General features: G+C 43.2%; 2 protein-coding genes and 1 long non-coding RNA gene across 5 annotated transcripts in view; 1 reads left to right on the plus strand and 2 right to left on the minus strand.

Annotated features, from left to right (window-relative positions):
* BORCS5 (BLOC-1 related complex subunit 5) overlaps window positions 1–2,226 on the plus strand; it is a 31,167-nt gene extending 28,941 nt beyond the window's left edge. For 2 of the 3 annotated variants that reach the window (XM_081913385.1, XM_081913384.1), the window contains one exon: window positions 1,330–2,226. In XM_081913385.1, the coding sequence (XP_081769511.1) occupies window positions 1,330–1,560 (231 nt within the window). In that variant the 3' untranslated portion in view covers window positions 1,561–2,226. The remainder of the gene's footprint in view (window positions 1–1,329) is intronic. The other variant, XM_081913386.1, reaches the window with a different exon arrangement.
* The window catches only part of LOC309371028, a 116,024-nt gene that overhangs the window by 44,884 nt on the left and 48,717 nt on the right, over window positions 1–22,423 (minus strand). The window lies entirely within an intron of this gene.
* Window positions 7,265–22,423, minus strand: part of DUSP16 (dual specificity phosphatase 16) — a 57,880-nt gene continuing 42,721 nt past the window's right edge. Inside the window, exons 4-7 of the mRNA XM_081913309.1 lie at window positions 14,335–14,498; window positions 13,564–13,723; window positions 9,961–10,084; window positions 7,265–8,527 (exon numbers count right to left, since the gene is read on the minus strand). Of these exons, the coding sequence (XP_081769435.1) occupies window positions 7,342–8,527; window positions 9,961–10,084; window positions 13,564–13,723; window positions 14,335–14,498 (1,634 nt within the window). The 3' untranslated portion in view covers window positions 7,265–7,341. The remainder of the gene's footprint in view (window positions 8,528–9,960; window positions 10,085–13,563; window positions 13,724–14,334; window positions 14,499–22,423) is intronic.

A 22,423-nucleotide genomic window follows, 5' to 3' on the forward strand; every position in this document is an offset into this window, starting at 1 on the left:
GCACAGTTCCATCAAGAGCTAAGAAAGCACAGCTCCCTGCCCCAAGGAGTTTACAAAGGGGCAGTAATACAGGGGGAGAGGCAAAAAATTGGGAAGACAAGGAAGGAGCAGTGTGAGAGGTGCAAACAAAAGGACAGAGAGGTTTTTTAAAATGGTTAATGACTTGTCAGTAATCTTGGTGGTCGCTGTGGAAGAGGTGGGAAAGCTTTCTCAGCACAAGGGCAACATTCCCCAAGGGCTTCCATCGGGGGCTCACATGTCAGTGGTGTGCAGGACCAGAGGCTTGTGTGAATGTCTGGAGGCGGTTGGAGGATGGATGGCGGCTAACAGATTGAGGTTGAATCCTGACAAGACAGGAAGCGGGCAGGTGTGAGGGACTCCCTGGTCCTGAATGGGGTAACTGTGCCCTGAAGGACCAGGTGCGCAGCCTGGGAGTCACTCTGGACTCGCAGTTGTCCATGGAGGTGCAGGTCCATTCTGTGTCCAGGGCAGCTGTTTATCAGCTCCACCTGGTACGTAGGCTGAGACCCTCCCTGCCCGCAGACTGTCTCACCAGAGTGGTGCATGCTCTGGTTATCTCTCGCTTGGAGAGTGGCTGGGGGGACCTAGCCAGATGGGCGGGGTATAAATAATAAATTATTATTATTATTATTATTATTATTATTATTATTATTATTATTTATTATTATTATTATTATTAAAGCAAGCAGAATAATGGCAGCAACTATTGCCTCTGTACAGTTGGCTACATTCCAGTCATGAAAAAATCTGGAACTTTCTGCACTCCTCTCCCCATGCACACCCACCTGCCCACACCTCTTGTATATCCATATTGTGAGGAGTGGGCTGTGGTTGAGATGGGCCAGTTACAAAATCCAGGGAAAGTGCGGGTGGGAAATGACTTCAGAGTGAACCAGAAAGTCCTTTCTCAATTGTCTGGAGAAAGGATTTATTTCCTGGTTAATTTTGAAGACATTTCCTAGTGTGTGTGTTATCAGCTGATTGTTGGTGCTTGCAAAGTGCAGTGCTTAGGGCTTTGTAGGGACCACTGATCAGCAGTGCCCGCAACCCCTTTTTGGCCCCAAACAGCTTCGTGGGCCAAATGGGACCTGGCAGGACTCATTAGGGCTGCCGCCTGGAGATTCCTTACTGCTGTGCCTGGCCTGGTACAGCTAACCCCCATACTGTTGGGGGCTGGGAGAGATGGAGGGCAGAGGAAAAGTCTCAGGGGCCACATTTGGCTCCACACCCACAGTCCATGGAAAGAACATCTCGTTCCTCCAAGAGGTGACTAATTGAACACAACCGTCCTGTTGTTTTTGTAAACAGATGGATCTTTCGGTAGAAACCCTCTACAGCTTAATGCAGGAGCGCCAGAAAAGATATGCCAAATACGCTGAGCAGATCCAGAAGGTCAATGAGATGTCTGCCATCTTGCGTCGCATCCAGATGGGCGTCGACCTGACCATTCCCCTGATGGAGAGACTGAATGCCATGCTGCCTGAGAGCGAGAGGCTGGAACCGTTTACCATGAGCCCTGACAGGGAGCTCAAGCTGTAGTTTTCTGATGCAGCCTTCAGTCATCTTTTTCCTGGACCCTACTTGATAAGGAACTTACTTGGAACACACTTCACAAGCCAGAGTGAGTAGAGCAGAGGTATCAGTTCTGTCTTAGGTAGAAAGACTGTGTTTGGCTTGCAGGGAATGTTAAATACACACATCAACTTGGAATGAAATGCCATTTCTTACCTCTCCTGCTCCCAGCTGCTTGCCACCACTGCCTCCACCCACCAAAACATTGCTTTAACAAGGTTCAGATTTAAACCTTCACATCCTTCCTCTACTGTTGTGCACATTAGTGTGCTTACTGAGGAATCCTTCCAGCTGCAGAGGATTCTGGGGCATGCTCTAATGTAGTTTTTCAACTGTTTCTTGTAAGATTGGTGTTGGCAAACAAACTGCCCACAAGAGCTTCACCATCATTGCCAGCCTTCCTCTCTAACACACCTGAATTCTACAACTCCAGCAGACACATGAGTGTGAAAAACACAGAGAAGAGGAAGTTTGATGGTCATTGTTCTAGAGCAGGGTCCCAGTTTGGGCCATGAGCCCATTTCCCCTAAACCTTGTCCACCTGCACATCATGTGTGGGGCAGGTAGAGACATGGCTAGATTCAGCTTTGCAACTTGTTCACACAGTCAGTCTCTGCAGAAAACAGCATTTCCATCCTGATTAAGGAAGTGAGAGGAAGTGAGAGGGCTATGCTTAACTATCAGAAATGATTATGAATAGTAGGAGAGCCTTTACCCAAATACACATGAGCAATCTGTGGTTCGAGGTCAGCAACAGAGTGCCTCTTCAGCTAACAGAAGTTCCACACAGTGCCTAAGCATGCAACATCTTATTTTAAGGAATGCTTTTTCCAAAGAAGCTATTCACCAGGTCCTTTTCAAAAATAACCCTTGAGTTATGTAGTTCATGCCCCCTTGAATCCTGGTTGGCGCATTGTGCCTTTTTTCTTTGATTTTACCTGGTAGTTTTGGAGTTTGACAGCTGTACCATTGTTTTATATTTTTGTCTTCTGCATTATTTTGTTGGCACAATTGCTTATTAATTCTAAATAACTATTCTGGTTGAAAATTAGTATGGTAAATAAATAATAAGCAATCTTACATGGATAGCTGCCAAGATGTTGCAAAAAACCCCAGACGCAACCAAAAGTGGGGAAAGGGTTCAGCTGTAGTTCTAGAAGATTCTAATGTCATATTCTGATTGCTTTACTTTCAAAATATGGCCTGGTCTCTTAAAAATGGATGCAAGTTAGTGTTATTTCTGTATTACACTTTTTGTTGTACAACACAACTCTAGCTAAGAAATAGCATTTAGCAGACCAGCTGGCCTTTGAAATGCTAAAGCCATATTTGGAACAATATGCTCAGTGTTGCCAGATTCCAGCATTGGTAGTCAAAATGCATACACTGAAGGCTGATAACATGTTCTTTGGACGCATTATTCTAAAAGCTGTGCTCTAGGAAAATGTTATCACACCACTTTGTTTCTCATTTTGGGGGACCAGTTCTGCTTGCTTTATTAACTACAGTTCTAGTCAGGAAAACCTTTGAGCTATTTTCACTGCAAGTCATGTCTACTCAAAAGTAAGCCTCATTTAGTTCAATGGCTCTTACTTTTCAGGTAAGTGGGTACAGGATTGAAGCCTTAAAGCATGGAGGGGAAAAATAAATGTCTTCATGACTCATTCTGCCCCAAGCATGTATTCACAAAGCTGTCCACCATGGTGGAACTTGGAAGGCAAATGCACAGAATTCCTGAAATACATTGAATTGTATTGGGTCTGTTGAGAGCCAAATTTGGCACAGTGTTCCATTTAATTATGTGTAATAGCAGTAGAAAATGTAACATGTACAAATATATTGTGCATTGGACTCCTGCGTAAAAGTGCAAAGAGTTACGTAGTTAGCGAACCATCAAGGAAGGTGGGTATTTCGGTCCAAGCAGCCGATATGCTAGCAAGAGAGATGCCATATGCAGATTTCCAGACTGGATTGGGAACCCGGAAAGCATATCTGCTTTGCAGTGTGTATTTGGCTATGATGCAACCTCATCACTCTTAAATGTTAAGCATATTTCTATCCAGTTGGAATGCAGGTAGAAATGCATCTCTCTAACCATTTTCTCAATCTGCATTTGCACTTTTGAGTACAACTGTTATCTACTGTAATAATTTAATTCTTGTCTTGAGGAAAACCTGTAGGTGATCCTTACTGAGACTTGGCTTGCTAGGGTACCCAGATGTTAAAATGCTCTGCAGTGAAAACACATTGCTTGCCTACTTTTCCTAATCAGTAGTTTTCAAAGTGGAATTTCCTTTTGGGGAGGTTCTCCCTCCAGGGGTCTGTGAAATGTGATCCTATGCTGTAATTTCTGCCCTCACAGTTCTGTCTAACACTTATGAAAACTGTGCTCTAGAACATGCCCCAGAAACTTCAGGGAATCCCCCCAGGCAGACGTGCAGCGTTCTTCAGGGTTGTTAAGTGCTTGCTGAAGGTGCACATTTGGACATCTAATGTGTTCATATTTTTAGGCCTTGGAAATAGAGAAGGGGGAATCAATGGTGGTGAAGCAGTTTCTGACAGCTTTGTGTCAGGTGCACTGTGTAGTTTCCTTTTATTGCAATGCAACTTGTACAAATTTGATGGGTCTTGCATTACATTGTGTGATGTAGATGCTACTCTAACACAATGTTATTTCAGCTGGGAATATTTATTACTGTTTGGTTTTATTATTAATTAAAGGACATGTGACATGCCAGCTTTCTTCTGGGTTGTGTTTCTGGTGTTTGTTTTTTAAGAAGCAGCCCAGCTGTTCTATCAGCAGATGGAAACCCTCCTTACCCCTTACTCCCACCATTTCCCAAAAACAGAGTCCTGTTGCTATCCCTCCACTTCACTCCCCCCTGACTTGACAATTGGGAGTAAGATGGTGTTTCTTAGTTGGCTCCATTTGGCTTTGTGTCTGCCAGTTGCTGACCTGTGCTTAAAAGAAATATTTTAAGTATTTGTATATTATAAAATTGGATTAAGTACAGACTGTGACTCAATAGTGATGTGTGCTCATACTACTGATCTCCCCAGAGTGATGTTAAAGGGAAGGCTACCTGCCTGGCGTTGGAGTGCCCACTGACACCAATGGCTGAGGGGAGGGGTTGCAATTCAGAAGCCATTTTGCCTTTAAAATTTTATCTTGACCATATTTTTGATTTGCTCTTTTGTTTAGATACGGGAATCACATGGAATAGACAGATAGTATAGGACCAATTAAGACTTAATATTAACACTTCTTATACGTGGTCACAGTAACTCTGACATCCTAGCAAGGTAGGCAGTTGGCATCCCCATATTGCAGTTGAGGTGCTAAGGGTAAGATTGAGGCTTTGTCAGCCTCATGAGAGCCAGTGTGGTGTAGTGGTTAAGAGCGGTGGACTCGTAATCTGGTGAGCCGGGTTCGCTTCCCCGCTCCTCCACATGCAGCTGCTGGGTGACCTTGGGCCTGTCACACTTCTCTGAGGTCTCTCAGCCCCACTCACCTCGCAGAGTGTTTGTTGTGGGGGAGGAAGGGAAAGGAGAATGTGAGCCGCTTTGAGACTCCTGAAGGGGAGTGATAAAGCGTGATATCAAATCCGAACTCCTCCTCCTCCTCCTTCTTCATGGTGGAGGTAAGATTTGAACTGGGGGTGTCCTGGGTTAGTTTTCAATCATCAGCCTCCACTTAGAAGTAGTATGTATATGGTTTCTTCTGATATAATCCATGTAATTCTTTGATCCAGTGTTAGATCCATCCGTGTGGAAGCACAAACTAAACCCTCCTAGTAATGTATATGATTGTGTCCTAATAAAGTTGAAATAAGATTACACTTGAAGTCTGATGTGCAACTGGGGTTGATACTTACTAGCAACTCAATCTAGTTGTGAAAGCTCTGATCAGTTTGATTTTGATTCCACCAGTTTCTCCAATATCCTCTTTTTTACAAGGACAGCAATGCATCACAGGCCCTTTGACCCTTGCTTCTTCAGCACAGACAGTTTGTACTTCGTTTTCAGCAAGGGGTACCAAAAGAATCCCTAGGTGTTATTTGGCAAAATATATTTGTGGCAGCATCAGCAGTGAATGGCATTCCTAAAAGGCTGCACTATGCATGGAAACAGTGATTGGTGAAACAAAGTGTCCATGTTCCCCTCACAACTAGTGTCTTTTTGTATCTCATAACCACTGAGCATTAATGCTTTTTGTACTCTCCCTTCAATTTTTGAATGAGCCAGATGCCAGTGTAATCATACATTCTCATATGAAACGAGAGTACATGACACAGAGTTAGGTAGAGTTTCAACCCCTTGGACCTAGAGTTGAAAATAAACATTTGTAGAGGGGAGAATGAAGAGCACGATCTCTTCTCCGAAGTAGAAAGCCCTTCTCTTTAAGAGCAGCAGCTTGCACTGAAAACAGTGCTACCAAACTTTCTTGGAAAGCTGAAGGGCACCACCTAGTTGAATTTAGTTTTGAACAAAACAAAAACAAAGCTCCACCCCTTTGCCTCTTTTTGCTCCCCCTACGAAAAGCTCAGTTTTGCCATCAGTTGTTCCGGCCACAGGCAAAGATTTTATGCAGTTAGGGATAGGTCATCATTTGGCAACATTTAAAATCTATCTTAAAATCTTAACACACCTGTCTGCAATTGCATTTCTCTGTTGACCTGCTCAGTGCTTAAACCTAAACACCTGCTACTTGCATAATAGTTTTGATGAAGTTAGAAAGTGAAGCATACTCAGCTGACTTCTTCATCTTCACCACCACCTTTCTAGAGAATGGTGATGTTTCTGGGTTGTATGACAGAAGTCAGATACCTGGTCTCCCTCCCTTGGCTATATAGTGGCAATTTTTTTGAGGGGGTGTTTAATTGGAGACTCTCTGTTCCAAAAATGGTGGCTACATCAGATATTAGATTCTGACCTGATGCCTTGATTTTTCAATACACACCAGCTCCTCCAATAGTGCACAAGCTGGAAATCAGATGCAGGCATACTGGGCACCCTAAAGATTTAATGCCATCCTTGATGCCAGCCAAAGAATATTTGTATGGGGTAGAGAACTTGAAATCCATCTGTCCTTTGAAAGAGCATCACTTGTCAATTAAAAGCCATCTATTTTTCAAATAGCATTACTTACTGACAGACAGGGAGCTGGAAACACCTGCTGAAGTCTCTTATTTTAAGAATATGATTTAGCAATCTAACTGGGTATTCAAACTATCCAGACAAAATACATGCTAGTTTTCAGTCAAACTGCACTAGCATTGAGCAGTGTGAGTGTTGCATTCGTTTTCCTCTCTTGCAGCAAGCCAAGGCCTTCCAGGACTAAGCTGCATTGCTGAAGAAATGGGTGGATAATACCACGTGTGAGGTTCAGTTTAAATACTACTTCAAATGAACCGTAAGATTTGCTTAGTTTACAAAGGAATATTTTTTAAAACACAGTAAAGTTGGACCATTTTTTACATCTCACTGCCCCAGCTGTTAAGGGAAATAAAAACATTAGGAGTATCTACACCTTCTGCCTTAAGCGAGGGGAGCAGGGAAATAGCAATTGCCCATTGCATGTATTAGACTTGTCATTTAGTTTTTCACTTGTGCACACATACAAACACACACAAACCTTCACTTCCTTCACATTGAAGCCACACAATTTGCATTCTTTTCAAATTTCAGATTTACAGGGAATTGTTTGACACAGAAGAAAGGGAGAAATGTAAATCTTAGAAGAGAGCTTCAAGATACTTCAATAATCTCCATGCTGCCTGAGAAGCTAGATTGGCTGCCCACTTTCCCAAGTTCCTCTCGGGACCTGTTCTCGGACATGATACTTTCCCCAAATTCCATCTGGCAGCTCCTTCTCTTGAACTGCTTCTCAAAGGAGCTCTCCTCATGCCAGCTGCGCCGCGAGTCCCCCCTGTCTCCATGCTTCTCCCTCCTGCGAACGGCATAGGCTTGCTCACACCCCGTGGGCAGCTGGCTGCAGCTATAGGCAGAGTAGGCTGTGCTGCTCCCATATATAGCCGATGCAGAGTAAAAGCGAGAGGTGTCCGTAGCAAAATACCAGCTGTTGGCCAAAGGTGTCGCGGAAGCCTGGGGGGATAAGATGTCTGAGTGCCAGCCCTTCAGGCCCAGCCCAGCGGCAGACTTGGCCAAATGCTGCTGGCTGGTGGAAAGTCCAAAGAGGAAGTTAGTTTTATAGTTGTCTTCCATGCTGCCACTTCGATGCAGTGGGTACAAGAGTGACCTCTGGGTGGTGCTAGCGGTTCTCCCCAAGTGCTGCCATTTGCTGTGGCTGTCCAGCAGCCGGGTATTCTGGGACTTCTCTGGAAGCTTTGCTTCCTCTTTATCGGGGCTGCTTTCAGGAGTCTGTTCTGAGACCTCCTGAACAGGGGAGAACTGGCATAGTTTGGCTCCACCTTCCAAGGTGGCTGAATGCTTGTAATATTCCAGTGTGTCCTCCAAGGAGGGGTAGCCCTCTCCTGAAGCAGCAACACAGGTGCTGGTTGCGACACATGACACAGATTTTATATCCAAGGAAAACGACCGCTTTAGCCTGTTATTGTCTTCAACTTTGTCCGAGGATATGTTTAGTCCAATTATGCCTTGTACCAATGGGCTGTCCTCTGATGATAGCAAAGGGGAACCTGGGTGGTTTCCCGATTCCACTGGCTTTTGCTCCACAGTCTCCGAGGTAGATGTAGCACAGAGCGGGAAAGAGGAAAGGCTGCTGCTGCTGCTGCTGCTCTGCCCGCTGTCCAGTCTCAGTCCATGATCACTGCTTTTTTCCAAATGCATAATCTTCAGTTTGCTAAGGGATCCAGATTGGCCACTTTGGTTCTTGATTTTCTTCTCAAAGTCTAGAAGCTGGCCAAGGAAGTTGAAGTTGGGAGAAATTGTTGGCCTCTTCTCTTTTACAAATCTAAACAGAAATGTGTGTTAAAAAAAAAAAAGAGTTCAGCCAATCCATTAGCCCATGACACCACAACGGAATTCTGCATGCAAGCCATGAGCTGAGGCTGACCAGAGCTCATGTGTTGCACACTAGGCTATACCAAGGTAAGGTGCACACATTAAGCAAATTCACCTCCTGCTATCCAAAATTCTCCTATTCCCTCAAGCAACCCTGTCCTCTTCCCTGACAGTCCCTATAGCTGGAGCATCCTCCTTCCTTAAAGTTCTTCCTCCAATCTACCCTTGAAAGTGTTGGTTTAACCCCTTAGTCTTCATCTTCTCCTAGGCACATAACTGCATTTGCACAAACTAACCCATTTCCCCCATCCCCTCTCCCTCATATTTGTAATTTAGATTGCAAACTCACTGGACCAGGAAGCTGTCTTTTCTGTTAGTGGAACACTCTGAAGCATCATTGTAACAGTAGTAGCATTGCTAAGCACAATTTATGCAGAAAGCTTTCCTGCTCAGGACAATCAACTCGTCTTTGTAAAGGACCAGAAACTATTGCAAAACCCCAACCCCTTGACCAGTAGAACCTCATGTAAAAAGGTAAAGGTCCCCTGTATGGGTAAGTCCAGTCAAAGGCAACTATTATGGGGTTGTGGCGCTCATCTCGCTTTGAGGCCGAGGGAGCCGGCGTTTGTCCACAGACAGTTTTCTGGGTCATGTGGCCAGCAGGACTAAACTGCTACTGGCCCATGGAGGACCGTGATGAGTGTCAGAGCGCACGGAAATGCCGTTTATCTTCCTGCCACAGAGGTACCTATTCACCACTATAGCAATAATTCATTCTTGAAGAGGAGAGCTGCTACAGAAGTAGTCTCCTCTACATTTTCCTCAGGATGGTGTGTTTTTTAAAATAAAAAAATGTTGATCATTTGAACAGGTATGTATACAGGTATGTGTGGTGATACTTCAGTCACCTTCGTCTTGTAGGTGAACAAACAGTGGTGTGTGCACAGCATAGTCCCTTGAAAAGAAAGGTGGGCTTGCATTACAGTTATAGGTAAGGTAAGGTAAACGGGGTCTAAGTGGCAAGACTGGGGAGATATCTCCCAGATGCTGGCAGAATTGCTGTAGAGTACTTACTGCACACTTACTTACATAGGAAGCCCAATCAAATAAACGTTACTGAAGCCATGCAGGGCCCATTGTGGGCCAAGCATCAACACACAGTCCTGGACTTCACTTTCAAAAAGCAGCTGAGTGCAGGAGCTACCAATTACCGGTAAGTTTCACACAATGCCCAGGAAAAACACAGTATCAGGGATATTTAACTGCTTCTGGGCATGCATGCCCCAATCACACTGAAACCATTGAAAGCAGCTGAGGCCATGAGAATATTTGAAGTCAGCCCTTTGTGTTGGTTTCCTCAAGAAAAGGACCCTTTTTCCTTACCTGTAGGCCTCATCTAATGACATATCCATTCTTTTCATTATATATGCAATAGCGATGGTGGCAGAGCGCGATATCCCAGCTAAACAGTGGACTAGGACACGATCGTTTGAGGCTTTTGCCTTTTCTGTGGGAAACGAAAGAAAGCAGAAACCACTCATCAGTGCTCTAAAAGATGCTGAAAATGAGAAAAATCTGTTTAATCTCCCAGGGATCCGCAGGCAAAAATAAAAATCAATAAATTGCAGCATACAGCCATTTTCAACTAGTTTTTTTTAAAAAAAAGCATATCTCCCTGCTCTCATGGTGGCTTCACAATAGCCATAACCATGTGCAGTTTTATCCTGAAATGCTAAGCACAATCAACTATAACAAAACCTAAGAATGCATTGAATACTGGTAATAATCCTTGGAACTGTTTAAGTAAATCAAGCTATGGAGATAAACTGGATGAAGGTCTTGCGCCAAGCGGCTGCCTCTTTTCACCATCCATTAACATACATATAATCCTGCTTAAATGCCTGCAGGGCTGACTTGTCTCCACCCTCTCAGCCCCCAGACTCAGATTGCCAACATGGAGGGGCAACTAGCACAGATGGTCCAAAAAAATGTGATTGTTACCTGAAAAAAATGAAGTACGCTGAGGGGAAATGAAGGCGGAGCTGTTAATGTCCATAACCACCAGCCATTGTTCACATGCACCAAGGCTCATTAAGAATAGGCACATAATCCTTCCATGAAGAGGAAATTGTGCATATTTTCCAGTCAATATACATAATCACCAACAGGCCTTGAGAAATGTGTATATATTCAGGCAATACACACAGTCTCCAGTAAGTGCATAAAAGTTAAAGGTAAAGGGACCCCTGACCATTAGGTCCAGTCGTGGCCAACTCTGGGGTTGCGGCACTCATCTTGCTTTATTGGCCAAGATCATGTGGCCAGCATGACTAAGCCACTTCTGGCGAACCAGAGCAGCGCACGGAAACGCCGTTTACCTTCCCGCTGGAGCAGTACCTATTTATCTACTTGCACTTTGACGTGCTTTCAAACTGCTAGGTTGGCAGGAGCAGGGACCGAGCAACGGGAGCTCACCCCGTCGCGGGGATTCAAACCGCCGACCTTCTGATCAGCAAGTCCTAGGCTCTGTGGTTTAACCCACAGCACCACCTGCATAGTCTCTAGAAAAATGCCATTTCCCGATTCCTTTTTGAGAAGCATGCAATTTGTGCCCTCCTAGCTGATTCTGGCCCATTGCCTAATCTTACCTGGCTCACTGATTAGCCAAGCAAGATGGGAAGATGGAGCAGACTCCAAATACAGATAAGTATTTTGAGGCAGCAGGTCAGAATCAACAACCATGCATCCCAAGAGGCCCATCATGGTGCCATGATGGCTCTTGATAATCACTCACCACTTAAGGCTCTGGGGGTGCTATTAATTCATACAAAATGGATGCTTGGTAGCTTTGCAAGATATGAGGAAGGATCAAAACAGGGAGTGAGTGAGAGGACATGCCCCTTTTATGCATTTCCAGGATATTGTGCAACAGGAGGAGTTGTGCCTCTCTCCTGTAAGTGAGGTAAGAGGTGTCCACTTCCACATTGCATGCTCACACATAGCCTAAGGAAAGAGGACAGCAACTCACTTCCACTTTCTCCTATTTTCTTTACTTCTTGCAAAGCTTCTTATTACTGATTTATCAATCCCTAAACAACCTGGGACCAGGTCACTTGAGAGAATGCCTTCTTGCATATGGACCTGCCCATTCAATAAAACCTTTTCATGAGGCTCCCCTGGTTGAGCTACAGTATGTGGACCCTGAAGCATCCACAAGATGAACTTTGGTGCTGCCTACCTTGTGTCTTCCTATCGGTAGGAAGTGAGCTCCAACTAGTAGGTTTTCAACCTATACCCAAAACACCCTGATCATTGCCGCTGCCCACTGTGGATGTTGTGACACAGTACTGTTATTTCAATACTGTTATTTCAGTGCTGTTTTAAAGTTTTTATGTGAACCACCTTGAAATTCTCTAAATAGAAAGTGATATAGAAATCTTTAAAAAAACAAAAACAAACTGTGCTGGAAATGTGAAGAGACTGAAGGATCTTTCATACATATGGGCAGTGTAAATATTCCCAAAAATGTTGAGAGATGGTCTACGATGAGCTCAATTTTTTTAAATTAAAAAATACATTTTCCAAGAAAACAGAAGCCTTTGTATCAGCGATAATTGGTGATGAGCTCCCCCAAAGACTATGTCACAGCAGCGGCCAGCATACTCTATGCTAAAAATTGGAAGGAAGAAGAAATACCAACAAAAGAACAATGGCTGTATTAATTGACAGAATATGCCAAACTTGTGAGCATGACAGCCAAAATAAGGAATCAGGATGGAAAACAAATAAATGGGAAATGGGAAACTTTTGGGGAGCACTTAAACAAAATTGATGCTAAAGACTACAAGTAGGGGTAATTCGCTGAACAACAGTTAAATACAAAGAAGGACTAGGAAACAAAAAGTAGGGTGGATTAATATATGGATATTGTCAGGCAGCAGAGGAACCAACCCCAGGGCAGGTTGCCAGGAATAGATAAGACAAGGAAAAGTCTTTACCATCTGCTTTTATTCAATATTTCCAGAGAGAGGCTTGTGAATGCAGCCTCTTGGAATAATGGCATCCCGAGTAAATCTCCACTCCCATTCTCTCCCACGTCCTCATTCGTCATCCCTTCTGAGCCGTTTGCTCTCCTACTTTTTCTGGCTCACCAGGTTCTGGGAGATGGAGGGTATGGAATGCTTTCTAGTGATAACATGTCAGCCAGCTGCTGCTCCAGCTCTGCTTCCTCCTCCTCTCCCATTATTTCCCAACTTTCCCCCTCATCTTCCTCTGAGCTGTGACCTCCCTCAAACCCCTGTTGTAATTCTGAACTGTCTTCTTCTCTGGAAGGGTCAGGCTGGAGAGGCAGTCTCACCATTCCTGCTCTGCCTAGTTCCTGACAGATATACAGCGATACTAGATCTATTACAAATGCCATGGAAGGCTAGGCTGGGAAGTCTATATGGAAAGAATATTTGACGGTAATGTATGATATGCAAATAAAAAAATGGGAATGATAAAAAAAAATAAAAACAAAAAGGAACATGTAAACTGCTCTAGGCCAACTAGATTTCACCCTGGGGTCCAACTTCAATGGCTACCACCAACCCTCCCTACTTATTTACATCCAGGACTCTCAACATGATACTACATACAGGTTCATATTGCCACTGGCTTCTTCACACCTGCATATGAATAATCAAATTTTAATTTTCAGTGGTAAGTGAACAGTTGGACAGGAAGTCATAGCCATTGGTGCTGTAGCAGCTTCCTGTGCCTCTGGGGCCCCTCCTTCTGCAGGCCCACCTGAAAGCAAACTTCTTGGGCTTCATGCTGAAAGCATCCCACCCCATCAGACGTGTCAGCCCTACTGTGAGAAGAGAGAAGTCATGCAAGCAGCGCAGAGTCAAGCAAACATGTTTCTGCTTGAAAAACATTTAGTGGAAGTAAATCATTTGGCATAGGTTTTCTTTTTCTTTTTTAAAAGAGACACCATCTTTTTACCTATAAAATCCACAGACTTGTCCAACCACGGAAAGATTTTCTCACAGAAGCTGTCATTCACAGGCACTCTTAAGAAGTGGGATTCCGGGATAAAGTCAGGCTTGGGGCAAGTATTACTGGCGTTCAGTACGTAGCCAATGTCGTTCTGCTGCATCAGCTCCTATTAAAGAAAGGAAGCCAATGCCAGCTGTTACAAGTCTCACCACGTACAGATCAATATAAGAAAGAGAATGTTAATTGAAAATATATTTGAGGGGACCCAAAACTATTCCTGGTTTTCACAAATATTTTTGGCAGTGTAAAACAATAATAATAATAATAATAAATTTTATTTATATCCCGCCCTCCCCAGCCGAAGCCGGGCTCAGGGCGGCTAAGAAACAAAGAAACAAACAAATCCCTTTTCAATTATTTTTTCATGCAAATGTTCACCACACTATGTTATCATCTCTTGATGTCACTCTCATTTTATCAGTGGTATCACTTAGCTATAATTGTCTGGCTATGTAGCATTGTGTTGTCATACAGGTTAAATGCAAGTTCTTCTTACGGAGAAAACTTTTCAGAATTGTGAAAATTTGCTGTTAAAAACATATTTTTTTAAATCAGAGTTGGTTAAGTGATAATATCACCAATTAAGAGAAATTAATTCAGGTTGACAGCGAAAGAAGTCAAGGTAACTGATTGGTGAGCATCACATGAAAATGCATCGCCAGGGGGAGATTGTCCTTTGAGTCACTTATCAGTGCCATATTATTTCCGGGCACCCACCTTGTTGAGGACGTCCCGCTGGCACCCAAGGTAAAGGTGAGGAAGAATCCGTGTTGGCCCAGTGTTGGAAACTGGTAAGCAGGGTTGAGAAATGCAAGAAGGCACCAGAATAGATTTTCCTTCACAAAGGCCAGGGAAACAACTGGAAAATTCAGCAAATCCACCTGAAGGAAACAACAGCCCCAGTTTAAGTTTTAAGTGTAGGATGGTAGTGTGATGCATAATGAAGCCTATTTTTTCTGTTTAAATCACCAGATTTAAATCACAGAGAAGACATCAAGGTGAGTCAAACATGTACATTAAGTCACATGGTGGCTGAAATATCATTCATGCATATGTGAATGGGCCATTACAGAACTTACCTATTTCATACAACACGCTTGTCAATTGAATCAGTACACACATTCAGCACCAATCGTCAAGGATGTAAAATAAGGGAAGTAGATATATCAGCCGATGTACCTGGCTTCCACCTCCAACTAAACTTTGCTATACAGTTTGGAACCGCGGTTAGAAGAGTGTTTGCAAACTAGATGTTGTAGCCAATGCTAGTCCTGCTCAGAGCAGACTCATTGATATTAATGGACATGGCTAACTTAGGTTCATTCATTTTCATGTTTCTACTCTGAGTATAACTTAGTTGGATACAACCTTATTGTTTGGGCCAACTACGGTTGGCTGAAGACCCAACTACAGCTATCAAGAATATCACAACTGTCTTCTTATGTAACGTTTCTATTATGTCCTCCTTGCATCTGCACACATTGAAAACAAGCAATTCTGTAACAGAGAGAGAGAGAGAGCACGCAAGATTTCAAAGACACAGCCTCATTTATTAACCTTTCCCCCTTCTGCCTATCTTGAAGTGGTATTTATGGATTTAGCTAATTTAAGACAATAAAAGGTTACTATTTTTGTGTGGATTACACAAGTTTCTTTATTATTGTATATTTTATTTCTACTCCATAGACAAAAAAAAAATAAAAAATAAAAACCATTCCAAAACAGTGAATGAACTGATACAGGATATTTCTACTGCATGTTTCACCATTCACATAAATTGCAATATTATACAATAGATAAATATGATCATTTCTCAAATTTATTAGTCTTACAGTCCTTAATTATTTAGGATTACTTAGGAAATTTCCCCTAGCAAGGTATATGGATTTGCTGAGTTGCATTTTATTATTCCAGTACTGAACAAAAAAGGCTGTACTTCTCTATAAAGGTGACTATATATATATATATATATATATATATATATATATATATAACAAAATGGTATATACTGCTTGCCCCCCTCCCCCCCCCAAAAAAACTACAGAGTCTGCAAACTGCTTAGAGGGTTTTAGTTTTAGTCCCCAGCCAGCAATGAGTTAGGGCTCATCCTAAAGTGCCTTTCTGGGCACAGATCTGGGATTTCTGGGTCTGGGTCTGAGCCTTTTTGTTTTTTGCTCTGGCGCTTTCCCTGTGGAAAACCTGTGTTGTACTGCTGAATCGGAGCAAACGGGAAACCCAATTACCATTTGTTCTGATTCAGTAGTTACCGTATTTTTCGCTCTATAGGACGCACATTTTCCCCTCCAAAAATTAAGGGGAAATGTGTGTGCGTCCTATAGAGTGAATGCAGGCTGCGCCGCTAAGCCCAAAGCCAGAACAGGAAGACGGAGCACTGCGGAGGGCTCCGTCTCTCTGCTCTAGCTTGGGGACGGCTGTGCGCACAGCCTCTCCAGGGCAGCGGGGCGCTGCGCTCCAAAGGCTTCAGGGATCTTAGAGGCTGGCGGTGGGGGAAAGCAGCGCTTCCCCCCACCGCCAGCCCCACAAGCTCTGGTGAATGTACCTTGAACGCACCTTGTTTTAGAGGGGGAGAACAAGAAAAAAAATTTTCCCCCTGTTCTCCCCCTCCTATAATCCGGTGCGTCCAATGGAGCGAAAAATACAGTAAGATCAGTTTTCCTGGGGAAAGAGGTGGGACAAAAAGAAGAATGCTAGGTAGGGCGTAGACTTGGAAAACCTGGCCCCGTGTCTAAAAACATGGTGCAGAAGGAAGCCTGGATGAGCTCTTATCCTGCAGGTCATTTATGATGGAAAGGCCAGCCAGTGGCGGAGCTTCATGCTCCGGGGGGGGGGGTGCGGAATGCAGGCAGAGGCGCGGCTGGCATGCGTCCCGGGGGCATGGCGTCTGTCCTGGGGGCGTGGTGCCCAGTGGGGGGGGGAGCCGTGATGGCACCCCACCGGGATCATGCTGCCAGGGGCGGTGCACTCCCCCTCCCCCTCTTCCTCCGCCAGTGGGGGCAGCCATAGAGCTGTGCAGCCAGCTAGCCAGGTCTGTTGCTGCACTTCTTCACACCACACTGGCAGGACCAAATATTTAACTCACAGAGGTAGGCCCAGATTTTGCACTGGCTCCCCCAGCTGCTTACTCCAGTGTAGGCAAAGGACAATGCAGAAACAAACAGTGGATCAGCATTGCCAGTGTAGTGCCCTCAAAATGTTACTGGACTCCCCATCATCCACAGCCAGCATGACAAATGGTCAGGGAAGATGGAAGCTGTAGACCAACAACATCTGGAGGGTATTACGTTGGCTGTCCTTGCAGCAGGGAAAGGACAGGGTGAAAGGCCAATTTTGTTTTAGATGTATTGTTTTCCAGCTTGGAAACACCCCCCCCAACAAATTAATAAGGTTATTATGCTATGCTGTCTACTTGGAACTCCACCCTTTTGCAAATTAACAGATGCGATTGTATGGCTAAATTTGGGATTATTTAACAGAGTGAGAATATCCTTGGTTCCCTTTGTTAGCTTGTAGAACAGAGAGGATCCATCAATGGAAAGTCAGGGTGTCAGTTAAAAGACAATCCAGCTGTTTTATTTAGTTGGTGGTTTCTGGATATCTCCCCACATTAATGCAGCGTGCAACTTTTCCAGTGCTGGCTTGTTCAGTTTATTACTTGTGGCTGCAATTCTCAGATGGGAGTTTCTATGAAACCAACTTAAGGCGCCAAAAGCTGTTTGTGGTTGAGAAAACCCAAATTGCTTTTGTTTTCCAGTAACCAAATACCTCCCGGATCTTTGCTTGCAAAAAGCAGGCTCTCTCCCACTTCCATTTGCAGAAGCTTGCCAAGATCAAGTATCATACTTACCGTATTTTTTGCACCATAACACTCACTTTTTTCCTCCTAGAAAGTAAGGGGAAATGTCTGTGCGTGTTATGGAGCGAATGCCTGCGGGTGGCGGGGGGGATCTGCTGCAGTCGTGAGCAGAGGATCCATGGTTCCCCTTCCTTCCCTCCTCCGTGGTTACAAAGCATGGATCCACATGGATCCTCAGGATTTTTGCATTGGGCTACTCCAAACTCACTGTCAGATCACATGTCTGTGGCCACAGCATGAACCACAAAAATCATATATCCACTATTTCGTTTAGAATTTTTTTTCTCTTGTTTTCCTCCTTTAAAAACTACGTGCGTGTTATGGTCTGGTGCGTGTTATAGAGCGAAAAATACGGTAATTATCAGGATGCAACAAGTGGGCATGAAAATATGGTGGTTTGAAAGCCTCTCTGTGATCAAAGCACAATGGAGTTTCCTCAAACTCTGCATACATGTTTGTTATTGTTATAATTCCAAAGGTATGCTCCAGAGAAGCGGACACGGAGCAATGGATCCAAACTACAAGAAAGAAGATTCCACCTAAACATTAGGAAGAACTTCCTGACAGTAAGAGCTGTTTGACAGTGGAATTTGCTGCCAAGGAGTGTGGTGGAGTCTCCTTCTTTGGAGGTCTTTAAGCAGAGGCTTGACAACCATATGTCAGGAGTGCTCTGATGGTGTTTCCTGCTTGGCAGGGGGTTGGACTCGATGGCCCTTGTGGTCTCTTCCAACTCTATGATTCTATGATTCTATGAATACACTTTTCTTAGGGAATTCTCTGCACTGAAGAAGTGGCAATTACCTGCCACAGACACACATGCAGACTCTTCTGCAAGGAGAAAGAGGAGAACTAAGAATTAAACACATTGCAGATGTTTCATATTTCCTTGCTTTTGTTCTTTTTCTTTGGTAGCACTAAATCAACTTTAAGAAAGTGATATATATTTTATGCTAATCCGTAATAGTGCAGCTAGAATATCTTGATTTTTCTAATAAAATGTATTAAAATGGACCTCAGTTTTCTGTAGGTTCCATCCTAATATACTTTGGATGGAATGGGGAACCTTACTGAAGCTCTTGGCACCCCTAGCATTTAAGTTTCTTTTAATTTGACTTCATAGAGACCAAATTGTCTTTATCACACTAACAGCTTGTTATGTGAAAGTTACCATCAGCTGTAACAGTAATGTAACATTATGATTAGGCCTGATGGTTACAATACCACATGAAGCTCCACCTACGCAATTAGAGATTGTGGTGGAAGCAATGCTGACAGACTTAAGTTATGAGACTTGAGCTAAACTTTTGGTGAAGGTTTCTTTCTATCCAAAAGCACCAGGTGGGTTCATATTTTTAGCTGTTTTTATGGGATTTTGCCACTTTATAAACTTTCAATGTTTATGATAAAAGCATGCACATCATAACAGAATAAAGTCCACAGCAGAACAAATGAAGTTACAAAGCATCCAGTTTTTATAAGCACGAACAACTCTTCAAGCAGCAGTCAATGAAAGCATAGTAAACTGGATTAAAATAAAACCATGTTTACCCTGGTGCCTAAAAGTGGCACTCAAACACATAGATCTAAGGGAGGGCATTCTAATGAAACTCTATTCAGAAGCAAGTAATGGGTCTTACGCCTATACAATTATACTATACCTTACACCAAATACCAGAGACTCTATAAGCAATACTCGTTAGCAAATACAGTAAATAAAAACAATACTGAAACGTAACATGAATCTAATTTTACTTCTCCAGTCAGATAGAAACCATGGCAATGTTAAGATATTATTTCTAAGGTAGAATCACAGTTGGAAGGGACCTTAAAGGTAATCTCGGGCAACTCCATGTCAATACAAGAATCCAACTGATAGGGACTTCCGACTTCCTGCTGTGGAAAATGGCTGCCTCCCACATGAACGGACCCCAGCCGTGCCAGTAATTCAGGGTTGATATGGGGGTAATTAGCCCTGGCAGACTGCCCAGGGTGGGGGAGGACTGTCTCACAGACCCACAGATCATTGAGGTGCAAGCTGCAGGGATGCTGGGTCTAAGAGCACAGCATGGCTGGCACTCTCCAGAGCCACTCCTACGTGCAGGAGACACCTGTTTTATAAAATAATAAGATTTGGGGGAGAAACAGGCATGTTCCAGATGGAGGGGAAAAAAGGGGGGAAACTGCCAAATTATACAGTCATTGGATGCTGAATTTCAGACATCAAACAGACTCTCATCTTGAAACATGGATTAAACAGGTGAGTGACCACTATCTTTCCTTATTTGTTATCACGATTTGGCGAAGCTCATCCAGAAAGAATCACGATTTGGCGAAGCTCATCCAGAAAGAATTTAATTACTTAAATGAAACACAAGAGGTGAACATTTTAATTGAATGTATGGTGCACAGGCCTCAACAGACTCTAATTAGAATCAGAGCTGGCAAAATAAGATCAGATATGGCAGCTTGGACTGAAGACGGAACCAAAATGGCGATCATTATTATGCAGTTATAAAAAAAGGAATTCTTATGGAAAAGAGCTCCCTTGGACTTGGGGTGTGTTTTGTTCTAAAATACATCTGCTCGTATGGATTATTTTTATACATGATTGTGGACAAAAGTTGTGGACAGGAGGATGGATCCCGGGCAGCTCTTTCATGGCCTGGAGTGCGGGGGGGGGGGCTTTTGCTCTTGGAGGAATTTAAATAATTTCCACATAATATGCAGCCGGGAAGCATGCCCCACAAAAACAGCATTAGATACAGACATATATGGATACCAGCTCATTAAGAGACATCAGAGAGAACTTGTTGACTTGCCATTTATAAACTCTATTTTTGGAATGAAGCCTGGTGCCTTTAATGAGAACTTGATGAACAAAGGAGAGATAAGAGGACTGAATACCAAAATAATTGTATAGAGAAGAAGAAGAAGAGTTTGGATTTGCTATCCCGCCTTTCACTCCCTTTAAGGAGTCTCAAAGCGGCTAATATTCTCCTTTCCCTTCCTCCCCCACAAGAAACACTCTGTGAGGTGAGTGGGGCTGAGAGACTTCAAAGAAGTGTGACTGGCCCAAGGTCACCCAGCAGCTGCAGGTGGAGGAGCGGAGACGCGAACCCAGTTCCCCAGATTACGAGACTACCACTCTTAACCACTACACCACACTGGATAGAGAATAAGATGATGGGGGGACGGGATGCCTCCAGTGTGTTAACAATATAAAAACTTTGCTACAGAAGATGTGAGCCACTGAAACAACGACTGATCAGATTAAGAATAAGGATGGATAATATTAGTTTTGAATTTGAAAAATAGCCAAAAATGCAGAGATATGAATGAGGATGATTATCTCTAGACATCTGGAACATGGGAAGTCTCAATTTTTTAATTTATAATTGGAATATATAATTGGTGTATTGCTATTATTGTAATTTGGATTGATTTGATTTGTCATTAATTAGAAGATTGTTATTGAAAATGAGTAAAATTTTAACAAACAAACAAACAAAAAGAATTCAATTGATAGAAGTTTTTAAGGAGGAAGCTGCGTAACAAAGGACAGTCTACTAGGGCTGTCAATGTACACACAAAACACACCTGATCTGATTTAAGACCTGATTCAGTACTTTGGATCAGTCTCAACTCGGGGCAATCAGGAGCAGACTCCCTAATCCATGTCACGATCCAGAAAAACCAATTAATTGGAAATCACATTGACTTGCATTGGGAAACCCAAACAGCTGTAACTTTTTTTATTTTTAAAAAATCTATGTAATATGGAGAGATAGTAGCCCCTATAACAGAGGGGATTAACCTTCCAAATTTTAGATAGGCAGCTCCAGGAATTTTCATGCTAGCCACCTTTAAAAGTTGCTTTAAAAATAATATATATATATATATATATATATATATATATATATATATATATATATATATATGCAGGTTTTGGTGTCCTCGGGTGTCTTCCCGTGTAAAAGTTGGGGTGTCTAGGCGACGTTTCGACGAGGTCTCACTCGTCATCTTCAGGCTGGTGCTTTCGGCTTCTTGTTACTGGAACAGAGCAGGATCTCAGTGTTTGAGTTCCTATAAATACTGTTGAGGGGGTGTGGTGTATAGCCTCCAATGTTCTGGGCAGAGAGGAAGTTCCCAGGCTAGTGTGCCTTTTCTTCTTTTGTTCCTTAATTACTTGAGGGATATCTTGAGTGATTTCTTGAGTGATATCCTGAGTACCACTTAGGTGGGTCATTAGGTGTGGATTAGTTGCTAAAGTCTTTGTGTCTTGACCTCTTGAACTTTGTGAAGAGTTTTTCTGAGAAGATGGCTGTACTGCACTTAGTTGTGCTCTGGCTTGGCTTCGTGTATAGGGGCGAGCTGTGGTTTTGTGGCCTGTGTCAGCCAGATCTGTGTAGGGATCTACTCCAAGATCCTACCTACCAACCTATAAAAACAGATCCCACCACCTATCTGGAAAAAACCACCAAATCCAAAATAAAAGCCTCTCCTATCAGTGAAGAAATCCAGCTAAGAATCATCCCCAGAGAAAAATCATCCAGATGCCCCAAACTCTACGGCCTCCCCAAGATACACAAAGAAGGAACACCACTCAGACCAATAGTCAGCTCCATAGGCTCACCTCTACAAAATCTCGCTAAATTTCTCGCCAAGCAACTTCAGCCCTATGCAGAATCCATCTCTTCACACGTTCCAAACTCCTTCCAGTTCATAGAAACAATAAAGAAGCAAAACCTACATCCTAATGACCTACTTGTGAGCTTCGATGTTGTATCTCTCTTCACACAAGTGCCCATTAATGAAGCCTTGACAGCCATTCAAAACAAATACAATCCCCCCGAATACATCTTGGACCTGACCAAACACTGCCTAACCAACACGTACTTCATCCACAATGGACAAAGATACAAACAGATAGAA

The sequence above is a fragment of the Podarcis melisellensis genome (assembly GCF_964234715.1).
Source record: "Podarcis melisellensis genome assembly, chromosome: 5".
In the NCBI taxonomy this organism is placed as follows: domain Eukaryota; kingdom Metazoa; phylum Chordata; class Lepidosauria; order Squamata; family Lacertidae; genus Podarcis; species Podarcis melisellensis.